This window comes from Ceratotherium simum, chromosome 4 (assembly GCF_057802395.1).
Source record: "Ceratotherium simum simum isolate JZ-2026a chromosome 4, ASM5780239v1, whole genome shotgun sequence".
Lineage (NCBI taxonomy): Eukaryota > Metazoa > Chordata > Mammalia > Perissodactyla > Rhinocerotidae > Ceratotherium > Ceratotherium simum.
In genome coordinates, this window is record NC_141903.1 from 90,534,214 (window position 1) to 90,561,135 (window position 26,922).

The 26,922-nt window shown below is 39.6% G+C and overlaps 2 protein-coding genes and 1 pseudogene across 2 annotated transcripts in view; 2 read left to right on the top strand and 1 right to left on the bottom strand.

Moving 5' to 3' along the window:
• Positions 1-2,154, top strand: part of GFM2 (GTP dependent ribosome recycling factor mitochondrial 2) — a 60,372-nt gene extending 58,218 nt beyond the window's left edge. The window contains exon 23 of the transcript XR_015552043.1: positions 1,399-2,154. The gene's annotated coding sequence lies outside the window, so the exon portion shown is untranslated. The remainder of the gene's footprint in view (positions 1-1,398) is intronic.
• Positions 366-26,922, bottom strand: HEXB (hexosaminidase subunit beta). The gene is made up of 14 exons (XM_004420539.3): positions 26,667-26,922; positions 23,617-23,762; positions 20,081-20,146; positions 14,520-14,566; positions 14,154-14,264; positions 9,575-9,676; positions 7,243-7,372; positions 5,668-5,848; positions 5,003-5,089; positions 3,501-3,573; positions 2,552-2,726; positions 1,211-1,301; positions 951-1,055; positions 366-550 (listed from the first exon to the last, which is right to left on the bottom strand). The coding sequence occupies exons 1-14, from the start codon at positions 26,894-26,896 to the stop codon at positions 490-492; spliced, it is 1,605 nt and encodes a 534-aa protein (XP_004420596.2). The 5' UTR covers positions 26,897-26,922; the 3' UTR covers positions 366-489.
• Positions 14,260-23,621, top strand: LOC147917365 (large ribosomal subunit protein eL39-like; annotated as a pseudogene).

Sequence of the window (26,922 nt, forward strand, 5' to 3'; positions counted from 1 at the left end):
GGCGAGCCCCAATAGAGTATTTTTTTAATTAAAGTATGTACATTGTTTTTTTAAGACATAATGCTATTGCATACTTAATAGACTACAGTATAGTGTAAATATAACTTTTATATGCACTGGGAAACCAGAAAATTCGTGTGACTTGCTTTATTCTGGTGGTCTGGAATCAAGCCTGTAATGAGACATGTGCCTTGATGCTGAAAGTGAATGTACCTAAGCTGTATTGTGTACCTACGGAGTTATTACTGTCAGTAGTAAAGACCTCCGCCTTTTGGAATATAGACCGTGACAGCACAAGCTCTTTTGAACCTTCTCTCACAAGAGAGATGCCAGTCTTCTCTATGTAATGTGTAATAAGATAGAGATTCAATCAAGAAAAAGATTTTATTTATATACCAAATCTTAATTTACATGATTTCAAAATCAAGTTGATTGTAGTACAGATTGCTTTGGGCTTTTTTCTCCTCCTGTTTTTGTTTCAGCTCATTTTTACATTTTGTCGTCATGGCTACAATATCCAGTAAAAAGAGGCTCTGCAGCTATTCCGCGTCTGTAGAACAGATACCGTATGAATAAAAACTGATTTAGTTTGATATAACTCATCTCTATCATAAAGAACTTAGTAGCTTAAATCAGAATCACTAAACCATAGCGTTACTCATTGAAAAAAGATTGTTAAAGTGATTCAAGATGGAGTTCTAAGTTACACCAAAATTTAATATATCTATAAAACCATTTTAAGTCCAAATATTTCTTCTCCTTATAGGTATTATTGTCTTACCTACAAAAAATAGCTCCCAATTTCTCCTAATTAAATCATTACTTCTTAGGTGACATACATTTCTATTTATAGCAAAAAAAACCCCAAGAATCTAGCTAACGCTAAATAAGGTTAAAAATCATCCTGGATTGAATAGTATCCTAACTTGCAACGTAAATATTTGTCTTACCTGACCATTCTGCAGCGGTGAATCGCTAGTCTCTTGTAGGCGTCCTCTACATCTCGGACCTCTTTATGACTCCAGAGTCTCTCACCAACAGCACTTGCCCGAGGCCTAAAATTTAAACCATGTCGGCCCAAGCAGTTTAAATTCATATTTTCTTAAATAAATATCAAAATCATATACTTGGGGAAATTCCTAGTGCTTTCCTACTTGGATGGAGAAGGAAAGCTAAGGCACCTTAATTCAAATGTCATTAAATTCCATACCATAATCTTGGAGTGAGATTAGTTGCATCCACATATTCGCCCCATAGACAAGCTTCTCCACCAATGACAAGTTTCTTCTGTTTTGGAGAACCTACATTAAAATCATTGAATTGATGTAAGTTAAGTAGTTGCAGCTCAAGGCTTGTATACAGAGGCAATACTGATTTCTCCTTCTCTCTTTATCCTAGGACAACATTTCTCAACATTTCTCTCCCACAGTCAGCAGGACCTTGGGAGATGTTCATGGTTGTGGCAAACTTGATTCCCACCCCTGACCCTGTGGTTCACACAGTGCTTATTAGCATATGTCAACTAATGTGGTGGGCCGGTATTCAAGATAACCTTTTATTTGGGTTTTATGCAAACTTATTTGGACACCAGAAGCATTTTTTCCCCTGGTTGTGTGTGAGTAGTGTGCTGGGGCATACAAGTTGGAATTCTAGTGACCACCACTCCTGCCTTCCATATTTACCTCTTGATATATTCATTTTACAGTAATTATGACTTTTTGATTCTCAGAAAATGTTTTCTATAGAAACCGTTCAGTCAATTCATAAGAGACTTACGGTTTTGAAACTTTAACAGCAAAATCCTTTTTCTCAAAGAAAATTTTATAATCAAGTCTGGCGTACAGAACTGGACAAAGCAGCAACTGTTCTTCATGCAGGGGCTCTGAAGCCTGCAGCTCCGACACTCAGACAGCCCCTCCCACCGCCTCCCCCCAGGATGCCTGCTCCTCAGAACCCTAGGCTACGCAGCCTGAAATCCACCGGGCTAGTTTAAAGCCTGCTTGGTGTCTTACATTGGAGAGGCAGGTCAGAAGAGGAGCTACAGGGGTCATGCAGTCAAACATCTTTAAAGATTTTATTTATTTTATTTTTTCCCCCCAAAGCCCCAGTAGATAGTTGTATGTCATAGCTACACATCCTTCTAGTTGCTGTATGTGGGACTCGGCCTCAGGATGGACGGAGAAGTGGTGCCTCGATGCGCACCCGGGATCCGAACCCGGGCCACCAGCATTGCAGCGCGCGCACTTAACCACCAAGCCACAGGGCCGGCCCTCAAACATCTTTAAAATGTAGAGAGTGAGTAACAAGACTCAGTGAAAATGGAGATACAATCTAAGGGAATCCACTGTTGAAGTTCTTTATTTAGGCCAGGATATGATTTCTTTTACAAAGTTTAAAATGATACTGAGGCTTTTCTTTTTAAGTAAACACAAAATCAAGGATCAAACCTAAAAGGGAGGAGAGTTAGTGGGTAATATGTAGGTAAGGATTTCCTGGTGGAGCGCAGAGAAGAAAACTAACAAATCAAGGTACTGATGGTTGCTTCACTTACCATCAAAATCAAGAGGTTCCACTTGATAGTATTTCTCCCAGTCTTGTCCATAACTAATGTAATCTAAGTACCACGGAGCAGAAAGGAGCACAGGGAAGCCATCCGCTGTGACTTGACTTAGTTCTCCACGATACGCCTCTGTTTTCCACACTTGAACTACCGTGCCTGGCTGCAGCTGTTACAAGTTGCAATATATTTCATTAGGTCTAGCAGATATAGTAGATGAAATCACAAGCCCAAGGCATTACAGTTAGGAAAAGAACTGTCTAAGAGCCTTGAAAAAATAACACGTTTTCTTCTTTCCCCTTTCCCCTCAGAGGTACTGCCAACCGCGATTGGTTGTAGGGACTCAAAATTAGAAGTTTTCTCAACCTTAAGGTTGGATATTTAACTTTTGCCTATATATGACATGATATAGGTGCAATGAACTAAGGCTTTAGCCCCATTTCTACCTGTGAGGATGTCACCAGCCCTCCTGGAAAGGTAATACTAGTAGCTGGACTTGGAAATTCTCAGTTGCTCCAAAGGAAAATAAAGAATTCTGACTATGTCAGAGAGAGATGCCATTTAAATTAAATGTATGTGGACAATTTTACTTAAACTACCTTAATAGCAATACTCATGTGTTATGTTTGTTCTCCTCTTTTAAAAAAAGAACTTACTTTAAAGTACTTTAATTTGTGATTAATAATGAGATAGTGGGGGAGGAGGGGAGAGATGAGGAGGAGGAGGAGGCACTAAAGAGTGAGGTAAATGGACGAAAAGAAACAAATACCATTGTCACTGGTCTCCACCTACAGCTATTGCCTAACAAAATTAAAAAACAGAGAGGTAAGCTAATTTCCCCATAATGTTGGGGAAAGCTTCATTAGGGTTCCTCCCATCCAGGACGTTAGAACATTAAGTCTCTCATATTATCAGATTCAAACGCAGTCTTCAAACTTCTCACCTCCACTTTATCATCAAAAACTTCTTGCCACACTATGGATCCCTTGTTTATGGTTGAAATAATATCCAAAAGCCTACCATTGGAAAAAATTACAAAGTTATTTCAGATCACAAGCTTAATACGTTTAACAAGCATGCACATTTCCCACCAAGGATTGCAATGTTGAGAGGTGCCTTTCAGTATAATATACACAGCTTTACAGCAGAACCAGCTAAAATTGGGTGGTGACTCCTGTGGTTCCTTCTATCTTGCACATGGCTCAGAACCTGACACAGCAGAGGGGTTTAACTGTCATTGGCTGAATAAATGAGCTAAGCATGCCCCACAGACAGGAAGACGTGGCAACAGCAATCTCTGGTCATTTCATGGGTATCTTAGAATGAAGGAAACTATAATCTAGCCTGTGACGTCACCTAAGTAACATTCAACAGTTGCTGACAGTCCACAAATATTTCCTGATATTTAGAAAATGGCAGGTGCTCTGCAGGATAAAAAAATTAGAATGATTCACACAAAAAGCTAAACAGGAAAAGGCCACAATCTGGGCTTGCCCAGTGCAGGGATTGGCAAACTGTAGCCTAAAGCCTGTTTTTGTATGGCTCATGAGCTGAGAATGGGTTTACATTTGTAAAGTGTTTTTTAAAAAGTAAGAATATGCAACTATATGTGGCCCACAAAGCCTAAAATATTTAGCGTCTGGCCCTTTACAGAAAAAGTTTACCAGTTCCTAGTATGGAGCAGCACTGTCCAGCAGAACTTTCTGCAGTGATGGAAATGTGTAAATATGCACTTTCCAATATGGCAGCCACAAGCCTCACTGAACACTTGAAATGTGACTAATGTGACTGAGAAACTGAATTTTTAATTTTCTTCAATTTTAACTTAAAACAGCCACATGTGGCAATGGCTCCCATCCTGGACAGCACAGGTATGAAGTGAAAGAAATGCTCCTGGAGTTGACAAAAGGGAATGAATTACAGGGGCCAGATAGTGATGAAGACTCTGCAGGGTAGCCAGGGCTCTAAGCTGAGTCCTTAGAACAGATGACGGCTATCGTTTATTTCCACAGTTACTGCAAAAGGCTTAGAGCCACCATGTTATTGATTTAAAAAAAGCATTGGGGGCCGGCCCCGTGGCTTAGCAGTTAAGTGCGCGTGCTCCGCTACTGGCGGCCTGGGTTCGGATCCAGGGCGCGCACCGACGCACCGCTTCCTGGCCATGCTGAGGCCGCATCCCACATACAGCAACTAGAAGGATGTGCAGCTATGACATACAACTATCTACTGGGGCTTTGTGGGGGGGAAAAAAAAAAAAAAAGCAGTGGCCATCGCTTCCTTCTTTATGATTTTTCATCTAGACTTTGTACAACAAAGTAGACAACATCTATCTTTGGCAAGGGGTGGAGAGACAATGAAAAAATAAAACGGTACTAAATAATAGCTAAAATTTTTACAGAAAGCATTGATGAAATAAGAACAGAAGTAGGCTTTCAAGTAACTTACTCCTGAATATAGAAAGCTTCTAGTTTTGTAAAATCTTTCCCAAAGCCTTTTTGCTTCATGAAATTTTGGACATCTGGATTGGACTCCCTTAAACAAAAACAGTGATTAAAATTTCATTAAAAGTGTGATACGCCCAATCTACTTAAAGCAGGACATACCCCTAACATCATTTGTGCAGATTTAAAACTATTATAGTTTGTAGGGAATAAATTAAACCTAAAACTTAATTATGAGTTATCTTATTTTGAGTTATTTTCTGTTGCAAATAATCTTTTCCAGAAGCTGATTTCCTGTAAAAATGGCTTTCCCCACCTCCCACCCCCCTCCTCCATCTAAGGTTATTTGCAAAGAGGAATTTTACTTGAAAAATCGCCCCCACTTAATCATTGCCCTCTTTCACTAAAGCTGTTCACATTCGCTACAGTCTTTTAAAATCTCCATTTTTTTCTGCATCTTACTCTCCTTCCTAAAAGTTTGTGCTTTGTCATACCACCCATATATAGGTCCTACAAAAATCCACCATCTCAGGAGTGGTGTTGCCAAATTAAAACCTTGCTAGCAGAGATCCTACCCCAATCTTCCCTTTTCATGTGGAGACCTCGACACCTACTTTAAATGCAACGGTTAAAAAAAGATAAAATAAGGGTTTTAAAGAATTGTCATACCAACATTGAAAGTCTACTTCATCTCCTCCCAAATGAATGAAATAATCTGGAAACACCATACTAATTTCTTTGAAAAGTTTAGACAGGAAGCTGTAAGTTGTATTCAGAATGGGGTTTATAGGTCCGAAAGTCCCAGACTGCTTAGGTCCATTGTAACATGGAGTCAGGAGGTCTTTCTGACCTGGAAGACAACATGAAGATTGTTTCTAAAGAAAATTTTAATCACAAAGACGTGGCTTTGCACATGATTATACTATTTTATTTTGTTGAAGCTATAAGAGATTTTATACAGAAAAAGATAAGCGTATTTACTAAGAGTTACTATGGTAATTTCTTCCAAATAAGATCAGGGAGAACTGTCTCCTAAATCCTATCCCTGTACCTCTGTTTCCGTCTCCATCAGCCCCTCTGAGATTTTACCCACTTCAGGTATTATCTCGGATATTAAGGACTCCTGTATCTTCAGCTTTCCCCAGTCCTGTTTCTTAAGCTTCAGTCCCTACTTCAGATTCCCTGCTGAGCATAATTAGATATCCAGGCTGCACTTCAAATACGATCTAACAAAAACCAAATTTTCTCTTCCCTAAGCTCCTGCTGTAGCTTCTCCTGATTTTCGTATTCTGGTAAGGGTGCCACCATCCTCCTAGTCTGTCTCTTCCCTCTCCTCTGGGAGTCAGTCAGTTGGCCAGTTCTATGGGTTACATTTCCAGAATGGCTCTCAGTTCTGTACATCAGTCATTCCCACTGTCACCATTCTGGTCTAGGACTGCAGTCTCTTTCCCTTTCAGTCTGTCACTTTCACATAGGTTTTCCTGCTCCCATCATGGTGCTCTTCTGCTCAGTAACTTTCACTGGTTTCCATGTGTCCTGATGGAATCCACGTTCCTCACCCAAGGCCCTCAACATTGCACTTTCCCAGACTTACTTCCCAATATTCTCCATGTCTACCCTAATAATATTTATTGAACAGTAACAAATGCTAGGTGCTGTGCTATGTGCTTCACATTCATTATTTAATCCTCAAAAAGATTACATGATAGCTACTACTAATATCCCCATTTTAGAGATGGGGAAACTGAGGATGAGAAGTTCTATAACTTGCCCAAGATCACTCAGTTTATATGGCAGAAGCAGGATTCAGACCCAGGTGGTCTGGCTGCAGAGCCAGTTCTTAACCACCCTCTGGGCCCTCCTTTCTGCTGCCCTCTCCTCCAACCACAGGCCTTTCCTCGTGTTATTCCCTCTACCAGAACACGAGCACATTCTCGATCTCTCAGAAGCACTTTTGGTGTTCCCTCATCCATGGAACCGTCTCTTGATCTCACTTATGTTGTACTATTTGTAATCCATTTTCATGTTGTCCTTTAGCCCTTGTTTTTACATACTTCAGGCAGTGCCTAGTCACAGTGACTTGCTCACAATAGAGACATAATAGTTACTGAATTGTATCTGTCAATATTGTTGCCTTTGTGCGTATCACAGTGAAGAACAAAATGAGCAAACACCAACTCCTAAAGTAAGAGATGCAGGACCTCAAATGTTTACTCTTGGCAACTGATAAAACACACTCCTTACCTTTTCCCCAAGACCGTGTATGTCCAGGGGTATCAAATTCTGGTATGACTCGAATCCCTCGTAATCGGGCATATTCAATCACCATACGGACATCATTTGGTGTATAAACATGAGACAAAGAATAGCTTCCCTATAAAAGCCACAATTATTAAAATTAAAATGTACTAAGTGGATTTGGTCCTGGGAATTGTTAACAGTTCTGTTTGCACTTTGATATCCGATAGCTGATTTATCCTGTATCACAGTCTCTTAAATAGTCCAATGTGAAATTGGATGACTCATTTAAATAAATTATTTGTTCACCATATCTTATCAATAAGCTCTCAGCACAATTTGGGTTAATTCCAGATTTAATGACAGAACTACCGTCTCTACCAGCGCCTCTTGTTCCAGGAACGTCTACCGTGGTGTTATTTCCACCTCAGGTAACCATACAACAAAACAGAAATAAAATGTTGGATTCCAAAGTGAAAGCTCTGAATACAATACCCTTATCAGTTTTAGAATCAAAATTCACACATTATTACAAAGCTTAGCTGTTATCTTTCAAAGTCACCTTAATTACTGTCAGCTTAAAAAATCCCGCAGAGATGCTCTGATAAGTCTTAGACCTGATTTTTTTTTTTTTAACATTACCCTGAGTCCCTTTATAGGTTACTTGAAAAATTAGAGCTCAATATTGGTTGTAACTAAAGATAAAGGTCTATTAAAGGTGTTACTGCAGCACATTTCCCAAGGTATAAATATAATATATAAATATGTAAATAAATATAAATGCTCAACTCACACAAAGTAGTCTTGTCCCACCCCCACCATCAAATTTGTATCTAATCAAGACTAGATCTGCCTACCAGTTTATAGTAAATACGGGTGACAGAAGAGCATGATAATTGACACTGTGGGAATGCAATCAGCAAAACCTAGACTCTGGGAGACTACAGGACAAATGACTTAGTTTCTTAAACAACAACAACAAATCACAAGAAAAATAAGAGATGGGCAGGGGTGGGCACCTATAGATTAAAAGAGAATTAGTAGACATGTTAACTGACTGTAATGTATGGACCTTACTTGCATCCCAATGCAAATAAGATTTTTTTTATAAAAAAACAAAAGGTGGGGCCCGGCCCCATGGCCGTGGTTAAAAGTTCCGCACGCTCTGCTTCATTGGCCCAGGTTCGCGGGTTTGGATCCCGGGCTTGGACCTCATTTACTCACCAGCCATGCTGTGGTGGCATCCTACATACAAAATAGAGGAAGATTGGCACAGATGTTAGCTCAGAGACGATCTTCCTCAAGCAAAAAGAGGAAGATTGGGAACAGATGTTAGCTCAGGGCAAATCTTCCTCAGCAAAAAAAACAAAAAAGAAAAGAAAAGGCACTTAAGGAATAATGATTGGCTATCTGGATTATTGTTAATTTTTTAGCTGTGATTATGTATTATGGTTATTTATTTGTAAAAAGGCCTTTTTACAGATGAGATACAATGTCGGGCACTTGCTTCAAAATAACAGTGAGGGGAGTACAGGGGATACAAGATTGGCCATGTATGGATTCCTGAAGGTGGGTGCTGAGGACACGGGAAGTCATTAAATGATTCTACTTCTGCATATGTATGAAATTTTCCATAAGCAAACAGAAACAGGAGTGCAGTGCATTTCACTTCACACTACATCGTGATGTTGGAGAAAGCTCTGGGGTTGTGCCTAAAGCGTGAAATTTAGAGTCCTGGCTCTGCCCCTTCCTAACTGCAACTTTGGATGAGGCATAAGCTTCTCTCAGGGGTCAGTGGCTGTCTTTGTATCACAGGGGGACTAAACGAGGTGATAGTGAGGCTCGCTCCCGGCTCTGCTGGTCTATACAGTCAATCGGAACACTTCTGAGACTACCATTATTTTCTAAGAAGGAGCTCTCATCTTTAACATTCCCTACTTCATGTAGTTTTTCAGAGAGAAAAAGAAATAGTCATTTACAGGACTCAAAACAATTCTGTTTAAAACAAACATACAGTTGGACTACTTGATAAATATAATTACTTCACCTTATGTTAATCATGAATGCTTCAGGTCTCCTATAGTCATTAGTTTTTAAAATCTTATTTGTGCAACCCCTAGATAGTTTACATTTGTAGTAACATAAAAATTACTAAAACAGAACAGTTCTATGGATCTAATATGCTAAGCCACAGCCTATTAAAAAAAATTTAAAACAACGAACATCTAATTTTTACACTTTAATTCTATCCATAAGAAGAAACATTTAAGCTACAAACTTCTAATGAAACTATACCAAAAATATTTGTAGACAGACTACAATAACATGAATTACTCACTTTATTGCTTAACTTGGGAAAAGCGATGCTCTGATAAGGGAAAGACTGGTCGTCAACTATGTGCCAGTGGAGAACATTAAACTTATTAAAAGCCATGGCGTCCTGCAAGCAAACATGTTAAGAAATTATATACCACAGCCATAATACACAATCCAATGTACATGACTGCTTCCTTTTAAAACTTTTTCAGCAAAGAAAGAATGTGGAAGAAGTATAAATTATTTATCTTACGTACTTTATATGGCATGTCACTTTTCAAAAAGCCTATACAGAATTTGTATTTATTATAAACAGAGAGCTATAATTTTGCTTTATGGGAAGGGAGCAAGCTTATAAATCCGCAGTAAGTATTTAGGCGTCAGCCAAGAATGGAAAACAGTTCTTGGCTGCTACTACTGTGTTTGGGAATGGAGCAGAGGAAAAACGGGGCATTCATTTAAGTACCAGGGCTTACAATTCCCACAATTCTGAGATTTGAGTGCCAACCCTTCCTTAGAAATGAAAGAAATTTGGTACAAATTCAATACAATTTCCATCAAAGTCTCAGAAATTTTGGGGGAAACTGACATTTTGATTTTATGTATACTCTGGAGGAACAGACAATATATTTATATAAAATATAAACAGACTATTTGAAAAAGATATAATAAGGGAGGAGATTTCCTCTACCAGATAACCAAACCTTAAAGCCTACCTTTTCCATCGTCACGGCTGAAGGGATTTGCTGATGCATTTGGGAAATAGCTTACATACCAGGGAATTGTGTAAAGAAGTAAATATATTGAGCATAATGGCAGGATTTTCACCATCAGAAGGGAGTTCCTCATGGTTTTGAAGACGAAGCGTTTGCAAACTGTTTATGTAAAGGGCCACATAGTCAATTATTTGGTTTTGTGAACCATAGTTTCTGTCACAACTGATGCTGCAGTTGTAGAGGGAAACAATATATAAACAAATGGACGTGGCTGTCTTCCAGTAAAACTTTATTTGCAAAAACAGGTGACGAACTGGATTTGGTCCTTGGGATGTAGTTTGCCCAAGGACCAAACCCTGATATAGACAGATGCAGAAACAGGTAAAGATGTGTGTGTGTGCGTTCATATAAACGTGTATGTACATAGAGACACGTATTTTCTAGCTCTGTAGGCTGAGAGGGCCTGGAAGCAACGAGTACACCTACAGCCCAGATTTTGGTTTCAAAGTATCATTCACTACTAAAAGGGTTCCTTGGAGAAAAGTCTGATTCCAGGACTGGGAAAGAGGAAAGGTAAGCCTGGACTATCATGTGCTAAAAAGTGAGAAAGTACTCAAAGATTGAAGGAGACATGCCCAAAGATACAAGAGGCAGCTAGAAGGACTCCTGCTGGCCAATGCGAGGACAATCTGACTATTAAATAGGGACAGTAACACTCGATGAAACAGTAATCCCTTAGTACATACTGCTAAGAATAATGAATAAATACTTAAAGCAAAGAGAAGCTCTGCCTTACAGTAAATGCTAACTAATAAATAAAGAAGGAACGACAGAATCAGAAAAATTACCACTTGGTAGCCATCTTGGTAATAACTGATATGGGCAGGAATTATCTGCAGATGCTGAAAGTATTTTGGGTAAACGCAGAGTGAAGAAGAGAAATTACATAATCTCAAAATATTGCCCCACAAGATACTTAATTATTTATTAATAAGTACAAAATACTTCTTAATTAACTTTTATAGTGGAGAGACCCGGCAGATGACATCTTAGCCAAGTTCTAAGAGTTACCACTACCAGCAATGGAATAAAGAGGCATCGTGCCACCTGACGTGCACAGAGAAGAGCACAGCAGCACTTCTGCCTTATTCCTGCCCAAACCACATAACCTGACTCTCATCATGTGGAACACAGACAGGCTGGCGTATACTCCACAGAGCAACTGGCCTGAACTCTTCCAAGTGTCATAGTCTTGAAAGACAAGGAAAGATAAATGGTTCCAAATTGAAAGTGGCTAAAGAGACAAATAAATGCAACACTTGACACCAGATTGGATGCTGAATTTAGAAAGGACATGACTGGAAAAACTGAGAGAATCTGAAGGAGGTTTGTGGATTAAATGGTGGTAGTATGCCAATTTCCTGATTTTTAATGGTTGTACTATAGTTATTGAGATAAACGCTATTTTTTAGGAAATCCAAACAGAAATATTAAGGGGTACTGGGGCATCATATGTGCAACTTGCATATGGTTTAGAAAAAAAAATGTTTAAATAGAGAGGGAGAATAAGGCGAATATGATACAATTTTAAAATTGGGATGTCTGGGTAAAGAGTGTATGGGAGTTCTCTGCACTCTTCTTACAACTTTTCTGTCAAGTATGAAATTACTTCAAAATGAAAAGAAAAAACAAACTTCTAAAGTTACAGAAATTAAAAAACCATCTCTACTGGCCCACGAAGACAAACTGGTAAACAGGACAGACTGAGAGTCCAGAAACTGATTTGTGTAATTATGGGAATTTAGTATTTGCTACTGGTGACATTGAAAGCAGTGGGGGAATGAGAGGTTGCTCAAAAATGGTGTTGGGACTACAGGCTAACCATTTAGAAAAAAAAATTAAAATATATAGCACCTACAATACACTAAAGAAAATTCTAACCAAATGAGGAATTTAATAGGAAAAAGTAAAATATTAAAATAAAATTTGAGAGGTTATTTTTATATTTATACCCTTGTTTTGGAGGCCTTTCTTAGCAGACCTCCCAAGGCCAAAAACTATACAAGATTAAAAGATATTACTTCATAAAAAAATAAAACTTCTACAGGCAAAAGACACTATAAACATAGTTTAAAAAACAAATTTAGAACACCTCAGAACAATATATGATGTATAAGTATATAATTCATCAATACAAACAAATATAAAAGTATCACTGATTCATCTATAAACAAATACAACATTAAAGAGCTCTTTAACCGACTATGAAGAATTAACATTCTAGAAGACAAGATGGACATTGAAAATAAACTTGCAGTTTGCAACATAAAAAATACAAACAGTAAAAGAGGCTTATACTGACTAAAAATCAAAGTGCAAATTAAAACGAGGAGATACACTTCATCACCAGATTAGCAAAGAAGATAGCAAAGAAGATGGCAAAGGTGTGCCCCAGTGCTGGCCAAGCATATGTTGGTATGACTTCTCTAGAAGGCAGTCTAACAGTATGTACCAAAAGTTAAAATGTACCAAAACATAAAATGTATACATCTTTAAGCCCAGAAACTCACTTCTAGGAATTTATCCTCAGGAAATAACCCTGACAAGTGTGCAAATATAAGAACACTTACTCTGCAGTGCTGTTTGTGAGAATAATAAATTAACCTAGATGTCCCTCAGCATGAGACTGGTTAAATATGTATCATGGTATATAAACTGGAACATTCAACTGTTTAAAATGATGATACAGACCTTATGTATTCTTTCAAAGAAAGATGTCCATAACAGTTTTTTTAAAGGTAGCAAAAGTGCAATCCCATTTAAGTTTTTAAAAAAGTCGTGTTATGTTAATACATTCATTTTTTAAGTCTAAAATGAGATAAATGGGACATAGAAATTTATGTCAGTCTTTGGTAAGTGAAATTATGGGATTACACCTATTTTATGCATATCTATATTGTTCCAACTTTTTACTCTAAGCATTTATTTCTTTTATAAAAGTGATAATAATGTCGTTTGGAGAAAAAAATTCAGAGTATTAATGTAAATGTAAAAGTAATTTTTTTTATAACATAGTGTGTTTGTAAATGATCAAGTGAAGGTGCATAAAAACATGGGAGGAAACCTCCCCACCTCTACAAATTGACAGTGATGGTGGGAGTGAACCGATAAAAAGTCCATAGGAGAAGATAATTATTGTCAACCTTGGCCCCAACTCCCACCACCCAAAGTCCTTTGGAACATTTCCCTAGGCATAAAGCAGCTCCCAGACTCCTTTCTATGCTATTTTAAAGAAAGTAAGTGGAGGCCACAAAATTAAAGGACATTAACTAGAGACAGGGTGACCATATATTCCTAACCAAAAGTCTGGACCCATGATTTAACAAATGGGAGTTTACAGACAGGGCCAAGAGGCAGTATTAAAACTGTGTCTTTCTCTTAACACTCCTGGCTAAATACAATCATGGGGCACTTAACGATGGGGAAATGTTCTGAGAAATGGTGATAAGGCGATTTCATCACCGTGCGAACATCATAGAGTATACTTACAAACCTAGATGGTACACCTACTACATACCTACACTATAAGGCGCTAATCTTAAGGGATCACTGTAGTATAGTGGTCTTTTGATCAAAACATCATTATGTGGTGCATGACTATACTTGTTGAGCCCCGCCATGAAAATGAGGGATTCCCCAGGGGGGGTCTCCACTTCTTGGCTGAGGAAATATACTTCCCAAGGGAGGGAGGGAAGAAAGCCCAGTGCTTATACTTAGTACATGAAAAACTAATCCCCCTGTTCCAATCTTAAAACAGTGTAAGTAACCAACATAAATGGACACATCTTCAGACAGACAATGGATTAAAATAAAATAATTACTTACCAGAGTTTTAAGAATACTCTTAACTGGCAGATAGTGTCTGGCTGTATCAATTAAAATTCCTCTATGAGGAAACCTTGGAGAATCAACAATAATGGATTCATTGATGGTGAACTATAAGACAAAATAAAATTTTGATTTATTTTTAGAATTTTTTCTCTTGAGCTCAATGAAGACTACATCTATCTATGTAAGCACTGGAGAAAAGATTACTTTAGAACAAAAAAAGTGTGACATTTACATTTACCAGCTAAGATGAATATTTGGGGAGAAGAACCTTCAAGAAGCAATAAATAGCTAAAAAGCTTACATTTTTCTTGTTGTAAAGTCTATCCAACAATCTTAGTAACATATAATAATAATACTTACAGTCCCATAAGAATCTTGATAAATTAACTGGCTAAAGGTCTCTAAACCTAGGAAAAGTAAAATTTATAATTTATTGCATTAATTTACAAAATAGCAAATTGAGAGAATAAAAGTTGTATTACCCAAACATTAGAACCATAACCAGATAAGGCAAATAAAATTAGTGTTATACCTATAGCATCTAGCATATTTCCTAAGATCAAAGCTCAATTTTAAAAAAATCCCTGTTGCCATCTAATAAAAATGCTTTACTTCCTTGTACCCATATCCTGGGTTTTGTTTGAATGATAAATACAAAAAACAATAGTGATTTAATAAAACAAAATACCAGTTCCTTAATAAGTTCATAGCATTATGAGAAAATTTTTATGATAAAATATTATAGGCACTTTAGAAGGTACCTAAACTCAACAGAGGGCAAAAAGGCTCAAAAAAGCACCATGAAACCATAAATAAAGGCCCAACTTACAACATTTTACTCAGAGCCGCAAAGACTATCTCCTGAACATTTTTTTTACTCAAGTGGATTGTTCCCTTAATATTACAGGCCACCAAGGAGGCTTCTGTAACCAAGGAAGTGAAAGACCTTTACAGGATTGTTCCCACCATATTACAGGACAATTCCTCTAACTGGCCTTGACTTTACCAAAATTCATCATTCTAGCTGACAACTATATATCCAGAGAAAAACTTGAACCTAAGAATAGTTCAAAGTCAGGAATGAAAGAGGAGATGTTACAACTGATACCACAGAAATGCAAAGGATTGTAAGAGAATACTATGAATAATTATATGCTAACAAATTTGACAACTTAGAAGAAATGGATAAATTCCTAGAAACATACCTACCAAGACTGAATCATGAAGAAACAGAAAATCTAAACAGATTGATTACTAGTAAGGAGATGGTATCAGTAATCAAAACTTCCCAAAAAACAGAAGTCCAGGACCAGAAGGCTTCACTAGTGAATTCTACTAAACATTTAAAGAAAAATTAATACCAATCAAACTCTCCCACAAAATAGAAGAGGAAGGAACACTTCCAAACTCATTTTACAAGGCCAGCATTACCTTGATACCGAAACCAGACAAGACACCACAAGAAAAGAAAATTACAGGCCAAATCTCTGATGAACAGACGTAAAAATCTTCAACAAAATATTAGCAAAATGAATTCAACAATACATTAAAAGGATCATACACCACGATCAAGTGGGATTTATTCCAGGGATGCAAGGATGGTTCAACATCTGCAAATCAATCAGCGTGATACACCACATTAACAAAATGAAGGATAAAGATTATATGGTCATTTCAACAGATGCAGAAAAAGCATTTGACAAAATTCAACATCCATTTATGATAAAAACTCTCAACAAAGTGGTTATAGAGGGAACGTACCTCAAGATAATAAAGGCCATCTATGACAAACCCACAGCTAACATCCTACTCAACAGTGAAAAGCTGAAAGCTTTTCCTAGTCTAAAATCAGGTACAAGACAAGGAAGGATGCCCACTCTGGCCACTTTTATTCCAATAGTATTGGAAGTCCTAGCCAGAGCAATTAGGCAAGAAAAAGAAAGAAAAGGCGGGCCAGCCCCGTGGCTTAGTGGTTAAGTGTGTGCGCTCTGCTGCTGGCGGCCCGGGTTCAGATCCCGGGCGCGCACCGATGCACCGCTTCTCCGGCCATGCTGAGGCCGCGTCCCACATACAGCAACTAGAAGGATGTGCAGCTATGACATACAACTATCTACTGGGGCTTTGGGGGGGGAAATAAATAAATAAAATCTTAAAAAAAAAAAAAGAAATAAAAGGCATCTAAATCAGAAAGGAAGAAGTAAAATTGTCACTATTTGTAGATGACATGATATATATAGAAAACCCTAAAGACTCCACCCAAAAACTGTTAGAACTAATCAATGAGTTCAGTAAAGTTGCAGGATACAAAATCAATATACACAATGTGTTGTTTCTATACACTAATAACAAAGTATCAGAAAGAAATTAAGAAAACAATCATATTTACAGTTGTATCAAAAAAGGATAAAAATACCTAGGAATAAATTTAACCAAGAAGATAAACTACCTCTACACTAAAAACTATAAAACTCTGATAAAAGAAATTGAAGAAGACACAAAGAAATGGAAAGATACTCCATGCTCATGGATTGGAAGAATTAATACTGTTAAAATGTCCATACTACCCAAAGCCATCTACAGATTCAATGCAATCTCTATCAAAATTCCAATGGCATTTTTCACAGAACTAGAACAATCTTAAAATTTGTATGGAACCACAAGAGACCCCAAATAGCCAAAGCAATATTGAAAAAGAAGAACAACACTCGAAACATCACACTCCTGGATTTTAAACTATATTACAAAGCTATAGCCATCAAAACGGTATGGTATTGGCATGAAGACAGACACATAGATCAAGAGAACAGAATAGAGAGCCCAGAAATAAACCCAAGCATATATGGTCAATTAATTTACGACAAAGGAGCCAAGACAGTACAACAAGGAAAGGACAGTCTCTTCAATAAATGGTGTTGGGAAAACTGGACAGCCACATGCAAAAGAATGACACTGCTCTACTAATACCACACACAAAAATTAACTCAGAATGGATTAAAGACTTAAATATAAGACTTGAAACCATAAACTCCTAGAAGAAAACATAGGCAGTAAGCTCCTTGACATCAGTCTTAGTGGTGATATTTTGGATTTCGCACCAAAAGCAAAAATAAACAAGTGGGACTACATCAAACTAAAAAGTTTCTGTACAGCAGAGGAAACCATTAACAAAATGAAAAGGCAACCTACCAAATGGGAGAAAATATTTGTAAATCATTTATCTGATAAGGGGATATCATATCCCCATGATCATATTATATATTTTAATATGCAAAATATATAAAGAACTTATAACACTCAGCAAAAAACCAAAAAGAATAATCTGATTAAAAAATGGGCAGAAGATCTGAATAGACATTTTTTTCAAAGAAGATATACAAATGGCCAAAAGGTACATGAAAAAGTGCTGAACATCACTAATCATCAGGGAAATGCAAATCCAAACCACAATGAGATATCACCTCATACCTGTTAGAATGTCTATTATCAAAAAGACAAGAGATAACAAGTATTGGTGAGGAGGTGGAGAAAAGGGAACCCTTGGGCACTGTTGTGGGAATATGAATTGGTCCAGCAACTATGGAAAACAGTAATGGACGTTCCTCAGAAAATGAAAAATAGAGCTACCATATGATCCAGCAATTCCACTTCTGGGTATTCATTGGAAGAAAATGAAAACAACCCAAAAAGATACATGCACTTTCATGTTCATTGCATCTTTGTTTACAATAGCCAAGACACGGGCAGCAGCCTGTCTACTGATGGATGAATGGCTAAAGAAAATGTGGTATATGTATACTATGGAATATTATTCAGCCATAAAAAAGAATGAAATCTTGCCATTTGTGACAACATAGATGGACCCTGAGGGCATTAGGCTAAATGAAATACGTCAGACAGAGAAAAACAAATACCGTATGACCTCACTTAGATGTGGAATCTTAAAGAAAGAAACAAAAAAAACAAGCTCATAGATATACAGAACAGATTGGTGGTAGCCAGAGATGGGGGTGAGGGGTGTGCAAAATGCGTGAAGAGAGTCAAAAGGTTCAGACTTCCAGTTATAAAATAAATAAGTCATGGGGATGTAATGTACAGCATGGTGACTGTAGTTATTAATACTTGCTTATTATTGCATATTTGAAAGTTGCCAAGAGAGTAGATCTTAAAAGCTCTCATCATAAGAAAAAAATTTTTTTATAACTGTATATGGTGACAAATGTTAACTGGACTTGTGGTGATCGTTTTGCAATATATACAAATATCGAATCATTATGTTGTACACGTGAAACTAACATAATGTCATATGTCAATTATAATTTAAAAAAAGGGTTAGACAGGAAATAGGAAAGAAAAAAATAGTTCAAAGTCATTTTTGCTATGCCTTCCCCCTCAACCCAAATACAGGCCCATACCAAGAAGAATAACTTTGGAATTTTTTGTTAGGTGGCAATACACTTATTGTTTTGAGCATGTTACTTTGAAAGTCTGATGGTAAACAGAAAATAAGGACTTCTTGGACTAGACTCTAGTCTCTGAATGGTCTCAGAAGTTCTTTATTTTGATGTGAATCAGAGCAAACACCAATAAGGCTCTGTTTTCCCTAACGGACCCCAGCAAGATAGGCCAGTCAGACTAATATAAGCTTAAAACCACATGACGTTGTATGTAAATAATCTAGATGATGATGATTGCAGCCGAATTTGTGGTAAATATCTATAGATAATCCTCATGTTCTATTTTGAAATGAGATTATAATCTTTATTATGACTATAAAACATATAGCATAACAATGATTATTTTATTTTAGATAACAACCAACCTGAGTCAGATCCAAAGCCTTCTTTATTTCTAATTACTATACCTTTTGTTGGTTAGCTCACATTAAAGAAAATCACCCTCCTTTTTTAAAACTCTATTTGGAAGTCAGTACAACAATATCTTATCTACTTAGAAGAAGAGGTAAAAGAAACTTTTGAACAGCAAAACTAAATGTCCCAATGTCCAAACTTTGAAGTTCAGACTCTGAAATTCACAGGAAAAGCTTTTAAGGTTCCTCTCTGCCCACTGCCTCCAACCTCTCCAGAGTACATTTATCTTTTCACACTGTTCCTGTGAACTTGGTTATGTTTCTAAATCCACAGGAATTTTAAATGTGGAGGGGCTCTCTCCCTTTCTCTGCCATTGTGGTGTGTGCAGCTGACTCTGTTCCCTACCATGTCTTCTCACAAGACTCTCAGAATCAAGCGGTTCCTTGAGAAAAAAATGAAAAGCAGAATTGCCCCATTCCCCAGTGGATTCGGATGAAAACTGGTAATAAAATCAAGTACAACTCCAAGAGGAGACCCTGGAGAGGAGCCAAGCTGAGTCTATAAGGAACCTCACACGAGATGGCCCTTGTATTCATGCTCTATCAAGGTCACGAGCATCCTACCACACCAAGCTGAAAACATCACTACTGTCTGCACAGCTGGACATGTTTTATTGGGAAAATCATTTTTCTTTTTGTTTTTATGCTTCTGCACTAGTAGGCTGGTTCAGTAATAAATATGAGACCTTCTGTATGAATAAACAAATAAATAAAATGGGGGAAGTAAGATGCTTGCTACTGAAGGCAGTAAGAAGTGATAGTGAAACAAAATCCCCTAGTCAGAGCGGGTTGGGGCCACTGATAGCTCTATAAACATTACAGTCCCAAGAGCATCCATGAATTACAGACTGAATGAATGTATAATCCTAACCCAAATGCTCTTTCTCCCGTACTTTAAGTGGTATATATTTAATGGAAATCATTTTGGAAATACCGAACAAACCATCCTGTAAAGGGTCCAAGGAAGCAAAGTTTTGCTGTGCTTGATTTCCCAAAGCACCAACTGAAAATATTTCTTTACTAGAAAATAACAATGAAGGTACCCAGAACTTACCTCGTAATACTCCCCAAACTCTGTTGGCCTTAAGGAGAGCTACTGGTTCTTTCACAAGCAAAGTATCTGTATTGAAAAGACAAAGGTTTGTTTGTTCATTCCTCAGTGACATGCACTGAATTTCCTAAACAACGAACTGGTATTTCTGGGCCATTCTTTTCTCCTGAGCACCAGCCCTGTTTCTCCAGCTGTACACCTTCTCTTAGATTCCTTTAACTCCACATGCCCTAAACTGAACTCGTCCGTTTCTGCCGCTCCACACCCTCACCTGCCTGTCCTGTGCTGCTCATCCCTGTGAGTCACAGCTCCACCCTCCCGCCAGCTGAGTGGCTCAAGTCAGAACCTTGGGAGTCATCGCCATGATTCCTCATCTTCCCTCCAGGACAATTATTCTCCCCGACTGCCCTCAACAGAGTAGGCTCCTAGTTAAGCTAGGATTTTAAGTCAAAAGTGCACACATTCCTCAGTGCCCATGGTCCCTTGGTGAAGCCTCTGGTATCACTCCAACCTTCCACTCATAAGGCTAGAGTTCTCTCCACTCCTTCCCTTCTCCTTCCATGCTTCTCTACTCGCCCTGCACCCACTTTCCCCCAATATCATCCTAAATCTGCCTTAAGACTCACTTTAGCTTAGTTCAGCCTTGTCCCACTCAATACAAAGTTCACATCCATGTAGAACAGGGCTTGTTGGCTGCTTCTGGCACAACGGGGCTATTCTTTCAATCCTTGAACTCATACTCCGCCTAAGGGTGCCCCTAGTCATTTCAGTCGTTGAGAGGGATTTGGGGTGGAGTCAACCACAGATAGAGCCGCACAGGGTGCAGAGAGACTGAAAGCTCAAGAGGGTGACAGGTCCAGACTTTGCCACAGTGAAGACATTCGGGGGCTGCAGGTTTACGATTTAAAATCATATCTGGGCTGCATCACCACCTTCCACCACCACCCCCCAGACTGTCACATGATATTGCCTGCAGGTAGGGAAAAAGAGTTCTATCAGCAGCCAGTAATCATGAGACCCTCTTGGGTGACAGCCTTCTGACAAGGTAGGCTTTTCCATCAGAAGACCACGGTGATGAGTTAGCTAAAGGTTAGGCTGAGAACGGGGTTGCTACCATGACTACAATCTAACCACGGTTCCTCTCCATCTATATCCAGTTCTTAGATAGCTACTTAGAGCTCACCGTTCCATTAGTCACCGTTTAAAAAACATTTTTTGCCACATTATAGTTCTGAGATCTCCCAGAAATAATTAGCACAAAAAATAATCTAAAAACATTGACATGATGCATGTACTTGATGCCGATTATTTTCCAATAGCCAAGAACTGGATGATATTAAAAAGGATTCTGATTCAACTCAATGCAAAAACCACAAACATAAAGCAGTTAGAAGGAGATTTTGTTTTCTAAATATATGGACACATAAGCTACAGAATTTCAGTTTTTATTTCATAACAAAATTATCGGTGTGAACAGTGATTAGCAGTAACCCTGACGTGGGGTGGAGTAGCATCTTAGACTTTTCATTTACCCCCTTCTGTACTTTTTTGCATCACAGATTTTTGAAGAGTGTACATACAAATAATATCTTCTTCTTTAAAAATAATAAAATATCATTGATAAGGCTAAAATCCCCTTTGAGATGCCCACTCAACTCCCTCCATTCTCCTCAGAGGAAATACTTACCAGGCCTTTTCCTAGGCATTTCCATACACTGGTAACGAGAAAATCCAGTGTTGCTCTCTGCACGTGTCCTGTGTGTGTGGATGTATGAGTGGTATTCTGCTATACACAGTGTAACACGACCTCCTTTGTCCCACCCAGCAGTTTACCTTAGCGAGCGCCCCCTGTCTGCTCTTCACAACTCGGCTTCTGTATTCGTAAGTGTCGTCTAGTATTCCTTAGTGTGGATGAAAAAGATATATTCGCCATTCTTCTATTGACGAACATTTAGTTTTGCTTATAATTCTTCATTGTTACAGGCAAACTGCATTGAACATCCTTGATATAAGTAATTACTTCTCTACAGTAGAAATTAGTCCACTTCCGGTTCTGAGGGTGTATGCATATTTTTATTCTTAGTAGATGATGCTGTAACACTTGTCATCTCCTCCAACCTTTCCTCACACTCAGAGCAACAGCTGATATCTTGTTATTTCCACTTGTGTTTTACTTCTATCATCATCATAAACTAATTTAAAACTTAACACTAGTTTATCCTTCAACCAGAAAATTTTCCAATCAGCTTGTCTCCAGAAGCTTCCCTTTCAGAATAAAGAGGGTTTGCAAAGCTGAATGGAAGATACACTATAACTCTCCAGTCTGGGTACATTCCATTTCCTGGGTCACAATATGTCACTGTATTGCCAAGAGTCAGCAAAGCCTCCTTGGTAATTTAATGACCATTTCTATCTCAATTCTGATTGCAAAACTTAATTCCTATCGCGTCTGAGTGCTGACTGCCAGATCATGTGGCTAATGCTGGTGAACTATCCTGTCTCTCTTCTAAGAACAGCACAGGATTGAAGAGAAGTGAAGTTATTTTTCAAAGAGATGTATTATTAAGAAATCTCATCTATACCAAGAGGATGAAGAGTGTCCTTAACTGTCTGTGAGGCAGTCTGAGGACAAAGGAGTCACTCTTTTCTCTCAGATGTGCAGTATCCTTTCTGTCTCTACACCCAGCTCACCAGTCTGCTCTCTGCACCAATCTCATATCACCGGCGTCCTCACACTGCTCCTCTTTGATTCCTTAGTACAATTCCACATTACTCCCAGTCAGTATGCCCTCTAGAAAAGGCCTCCCCAGTTGTTTCTTCCTTCTAAAACAATTTGGGAAAAGCCTTAGAGAATAATGTCTTAGGCAACAAAAGAAGTCATGTAGCTAAATGTTGATTATATTGTCAATCAAATGACATAGCTCCACCTCCCACCCCCCACTTCTGCATTATCTTTGCATCAAATTAGATTATAAATAGAGATCATGGATATAAGCACAGATTTGTCTTCAAAATAAAAGTTAAGAAATTACCTAGGTGTCCAAAAATAAGGGATTAGCCAAGTAAGTTGTGGCACATCCATACAGTGGTAGAACATTATTTGGCGATTAAAAATGGTGTCATAGAAAAATATTTAATGAAATACATGTTTATAATGTATTATGCAAAAAAGCAGAATATATAAAAACCACATGTACAGAGATTACCGTTTTCATGTTGTTGTTTATCATGTTTATATTTATATCTGTAAAATATTTAAAAGTATTACTTTGCAAAAAAACCCTGAAATAACAGTGGTTAACTGAGTGCTAGGGTTATGAGTGATTTATTTCCTCCTCTTCACTTACTGTACTTATAGATTTTCTACAATGACTATGTATTACTTTTATCATCAGACTTTAATGGTAATTTTAAAAATAGGAATTGTAAACTCATTGGCCAAGAACTCACAACAGTTCACGGCACGGAGCCTGCTCCTGGCACTGAAGTCTGTGACACGCAGCTGTGAAGGTGACATGTTCACATTACACAGTACTCACAGGACTCGTCTGAAGAGACGTTGGGGAAGGCGTTACAGTCCGAGTCGAGGACAACCGAGACGAGAAGCTGCTGTAACTCCGTTTCAACAGGAGATTTAGCAGGGCCATGATACCACTTGTAGAAACCAAAAATATAGTCATAATATCTGTGTGAGAAATAAATTCAAACAAAACTTTAAAGCACCGTAGCCAAGTTTTAAATACCTATGTAGTAGTGACCATTGTAGTTGACTCCTCAGATCCATGCTGCCCCATATTAGTTCAGCTAGAGGCTCTCACCCTAAGATGCACGTTAGAATCACCTGGGGAGCTTTTAGAACATACGGATGTCCAGACCTTCAGAATCAGAATCTCTGAGAGTGGGATCCAGGCATGGGGATTTTAAAAGTCCTCCACACTCCCAAGTGACACACCAGACGTCTCCGTTAAGAACCAGTAATCACACCAAGAAAGGCAATCCCATCACTCTCGCGTGTGCAAGCCAGTTCTGACCAGTGCTGGGGCAGGGGTGGGTAGGAAGCTTCCTCTCCTAAGTGAGCCACAAGAAGAAAACTTGCTCTGAACGTGATACCTGGACCAGCTGCAGCCACACTGATGATGGCCCAGCAGAAGTGGAGAGAATACGGATGCCCTAATGGTACTGTGGAGCCACCTGGTCACCTGGCCCTGAAATCCTCCCTGCTTCTGGACTTCCTGATGTGTGAGAGAATAGGTGTTCTTACCGCTTAAGCCAGATGGAGGCAGGTTTTTTGTCACCTTCCAACAAAAGGTATCCTAGTTAATACATAAAACCCCAACAAGGTCACCAGACCACAGAATTCTCACCAGGGCCTTGAAAATTTACCTACTGCTGGTACCCAAATATCAGAGAAAGAGGATATTAAACACTTGAAGGTGCTAAAAGATAAAAGGTCGGATAGGCTTCAAAGCAAATATTTAAATAATATTTTATAGATTTTGATCAGCAGAAGGTTGTGTGTGCCGCTTATGTGTAAGAACGTCACGTGTTCTTGCAGAGAAGTAAAGAGAGGCAGGCAGGTTCCGATGGATTGGGAAGTGATGGAAGTTAACCAGTGAGAGTGTGGAATGGAAGACGGCGCTGAGGGCCCTTTTCATAGGAAAACCTCAGCAGATTCAAAAGGAAATTAAGATCACTGAACTATATACTTAAAGTTAGTTAAGATGGTAATCTTACGTGTATTTTGCTACAATTAAAAATTTTTTTAAAAAAGGGAAATTAAAGCTACCAGTAGCTTTGAGATCTGAGTTAGATGCTGGCTTGTCTCAAGTAAGGAAAATCTTGGTCCTAGATATTAAAACTCTAACAGAAAACTCCAAGGGTTCTGAGGCAGTGGTGTCCAAAGTATCTGGGTTAATTTAGCCTTTCAAGAACTGAGGGAGCAAAACTCTTGGTTCATTTAAAAAAATGAGTGACTAGCATGCGATGGACCTTGTTCTAGAAGCTCACGCAGCAGCCGTGCGCCAGACAGACAGAACTCTATGCCTGCAAAATGCACACTGTTTCAAAGCAGGGTTTGTGATAGAAGGTGGGCTCTTCAGAGACAGGAGCCACGGATTCTGAACAAGCTGAGGCCTAGGCTGTGTGTGTTCCCCACCGACCAGAGCTTTCGGAACAGCCCCATCATCTCTAAATCTTTCCAACCCCGTGGTGCTTTTATCCTGAACTCAATACCGCCCCTCCTGAGTTCCTAGAACGCTCACCAGCATGCTTTCAGGCCTTAGCCGTAAGGGCTAATGTTTTATAACCCACTTCCTAACAATGCAGGGTGTAATTAATAGCTGCTTCACACACAGGGCGTGAGTTCCGAAACCTCTTCAGATAATTACCAGCACTGCCTTGAAATGCCAAGCGTAGTCTGTAAACCACCTCACAGCTGATTCAAGTCCTGGGTATCTAACCACTGTTAACTACGTCACCCATGCTTTCTTGCCCTACTCACATCACATCAGCACATTACCAAGTCCTTGTTTCACTGGAAGTATGGCACAGAAGGAAAACCCCATTTTACAAACCGAGTCCCAAAGCGAACGTGGTTAGTGTGTGTTTTTCAGAGACTTCCTGGCCATGATCTTCCTTTAGATGACCTACAGGTACTTTTTCCTCCTCAGTATCCCAAGGCAACCAAGCACCTTGGTTTGACTTCTTCGTCCAACTTGACTCTAGCCATCCTCACCGTTAGCACGCTCAATACCAAAGGCTCATTGGAGTGTGCGTCCAAACGAGGGTAACAACATCCACTTAGTTGCACAGAACGGAGGGAAGGACGGAGCCCTCTCTGCCCGTCAACATCCCGGGCCTCTTCAGCCTGAGCCTCAGCTCCAGGCTCCCTGGGGCCAGCAGGTGTTGTTAAGCTAGTTTTGCATTTTCCACCAGCTGTCTGGTGTCTGCAGGTACAGAGAAGCTATAATGCCCGCTGGGAACAGAGACAAAAATCTGGGGGATGAAAGAGGCAGTACAGCCAGCACCAAACTGCACCTCAGGACAGTCCCGCCTACACAGGTCTCACAGCAGGGGACGGCGTGTGGCATGAAACACGTCCACCAAGTGCAATCGGCCTGTACATGGCGTGACGAGGACAGCCGGCGCCCGGGCTGCCCTCCAGTTACACAATGCGCGCCGCCTGTGGAAAGGGGTCGGGGCAGGAGAGGGCTGCGGGAATGTGAGGTGCTAAAGAAGGAAGGAGGAAGCTGGGGGCAGGCGCATGACTGGTGCTGAGAAAGAAAACGAGAAGCGAATACTGCGCGCACGACCCTATCAAAGCGGGCGGATGAAAACACGGAACGCGGTGTCTGGAACAGAGATTGCGGAAGGGAAGGGGAGTTTCAGGCCGTGTTCCAACCTAGGGACCCTCTGCCGGCTGACTCGTTACCAGGCTGGCGGCGGAGGGAGGAGGGCCGTGCATGACAAGCAGCTTTGCGGATCCCTGGTCCCCAAGCTTCAAGCGCCCATCTTCCTCCCGAACTCCCTTCAAGTCAGCAGCTGCACTTCCCTCCTCCCTCCCCGCCCGGCCGCCCGTCGGGGCGCTCACCGCCGAAACGCTTCCTGCAGGATGGTGCACGAGGGGCCGGCCGCGGAGAAGGGGTCGTGGCCGATGTAGAAGCTCTCGTGGGCCAGGCGCAGCAGGCGCGGGGACGTCTGCACCGACAGCGGCAGGGGCCAGAGCGCCGGGCCCGGCGTGGCGCAGGCGCGGGGGCCCTGCAGCGCCAGCAGCGCCAGCAGCGCCAGCAGCCTCGGCAGCCCCCGCCCGCGCCGCTCCATGGCCGCCCGCTGCTCTCCCCGGCGCC

Coding starts and splice junctions, on each gene's coding strand:
- HEXB (XM_004420539.3), bottom strand. CDS start 26,896: ATGGAGCGGCGCGGGCGGGGGCTGCCGAGGCTGCTGGCGCTGCTGGCG. Junction 14,265..14,519: donor ATCAAGATTCTTATGGGACT/GTAAGTATTATT, acceptor TTTGTCTTATAG/TTCACCATCAATGAATCCAT. Junction 9,677..14,153: donor AGAGTATTCTTAAAACTCTG/GTAAGTAATTAT, acceptor GTTTGCTTGCAG/GACGCCATGGCTTTTAATAA.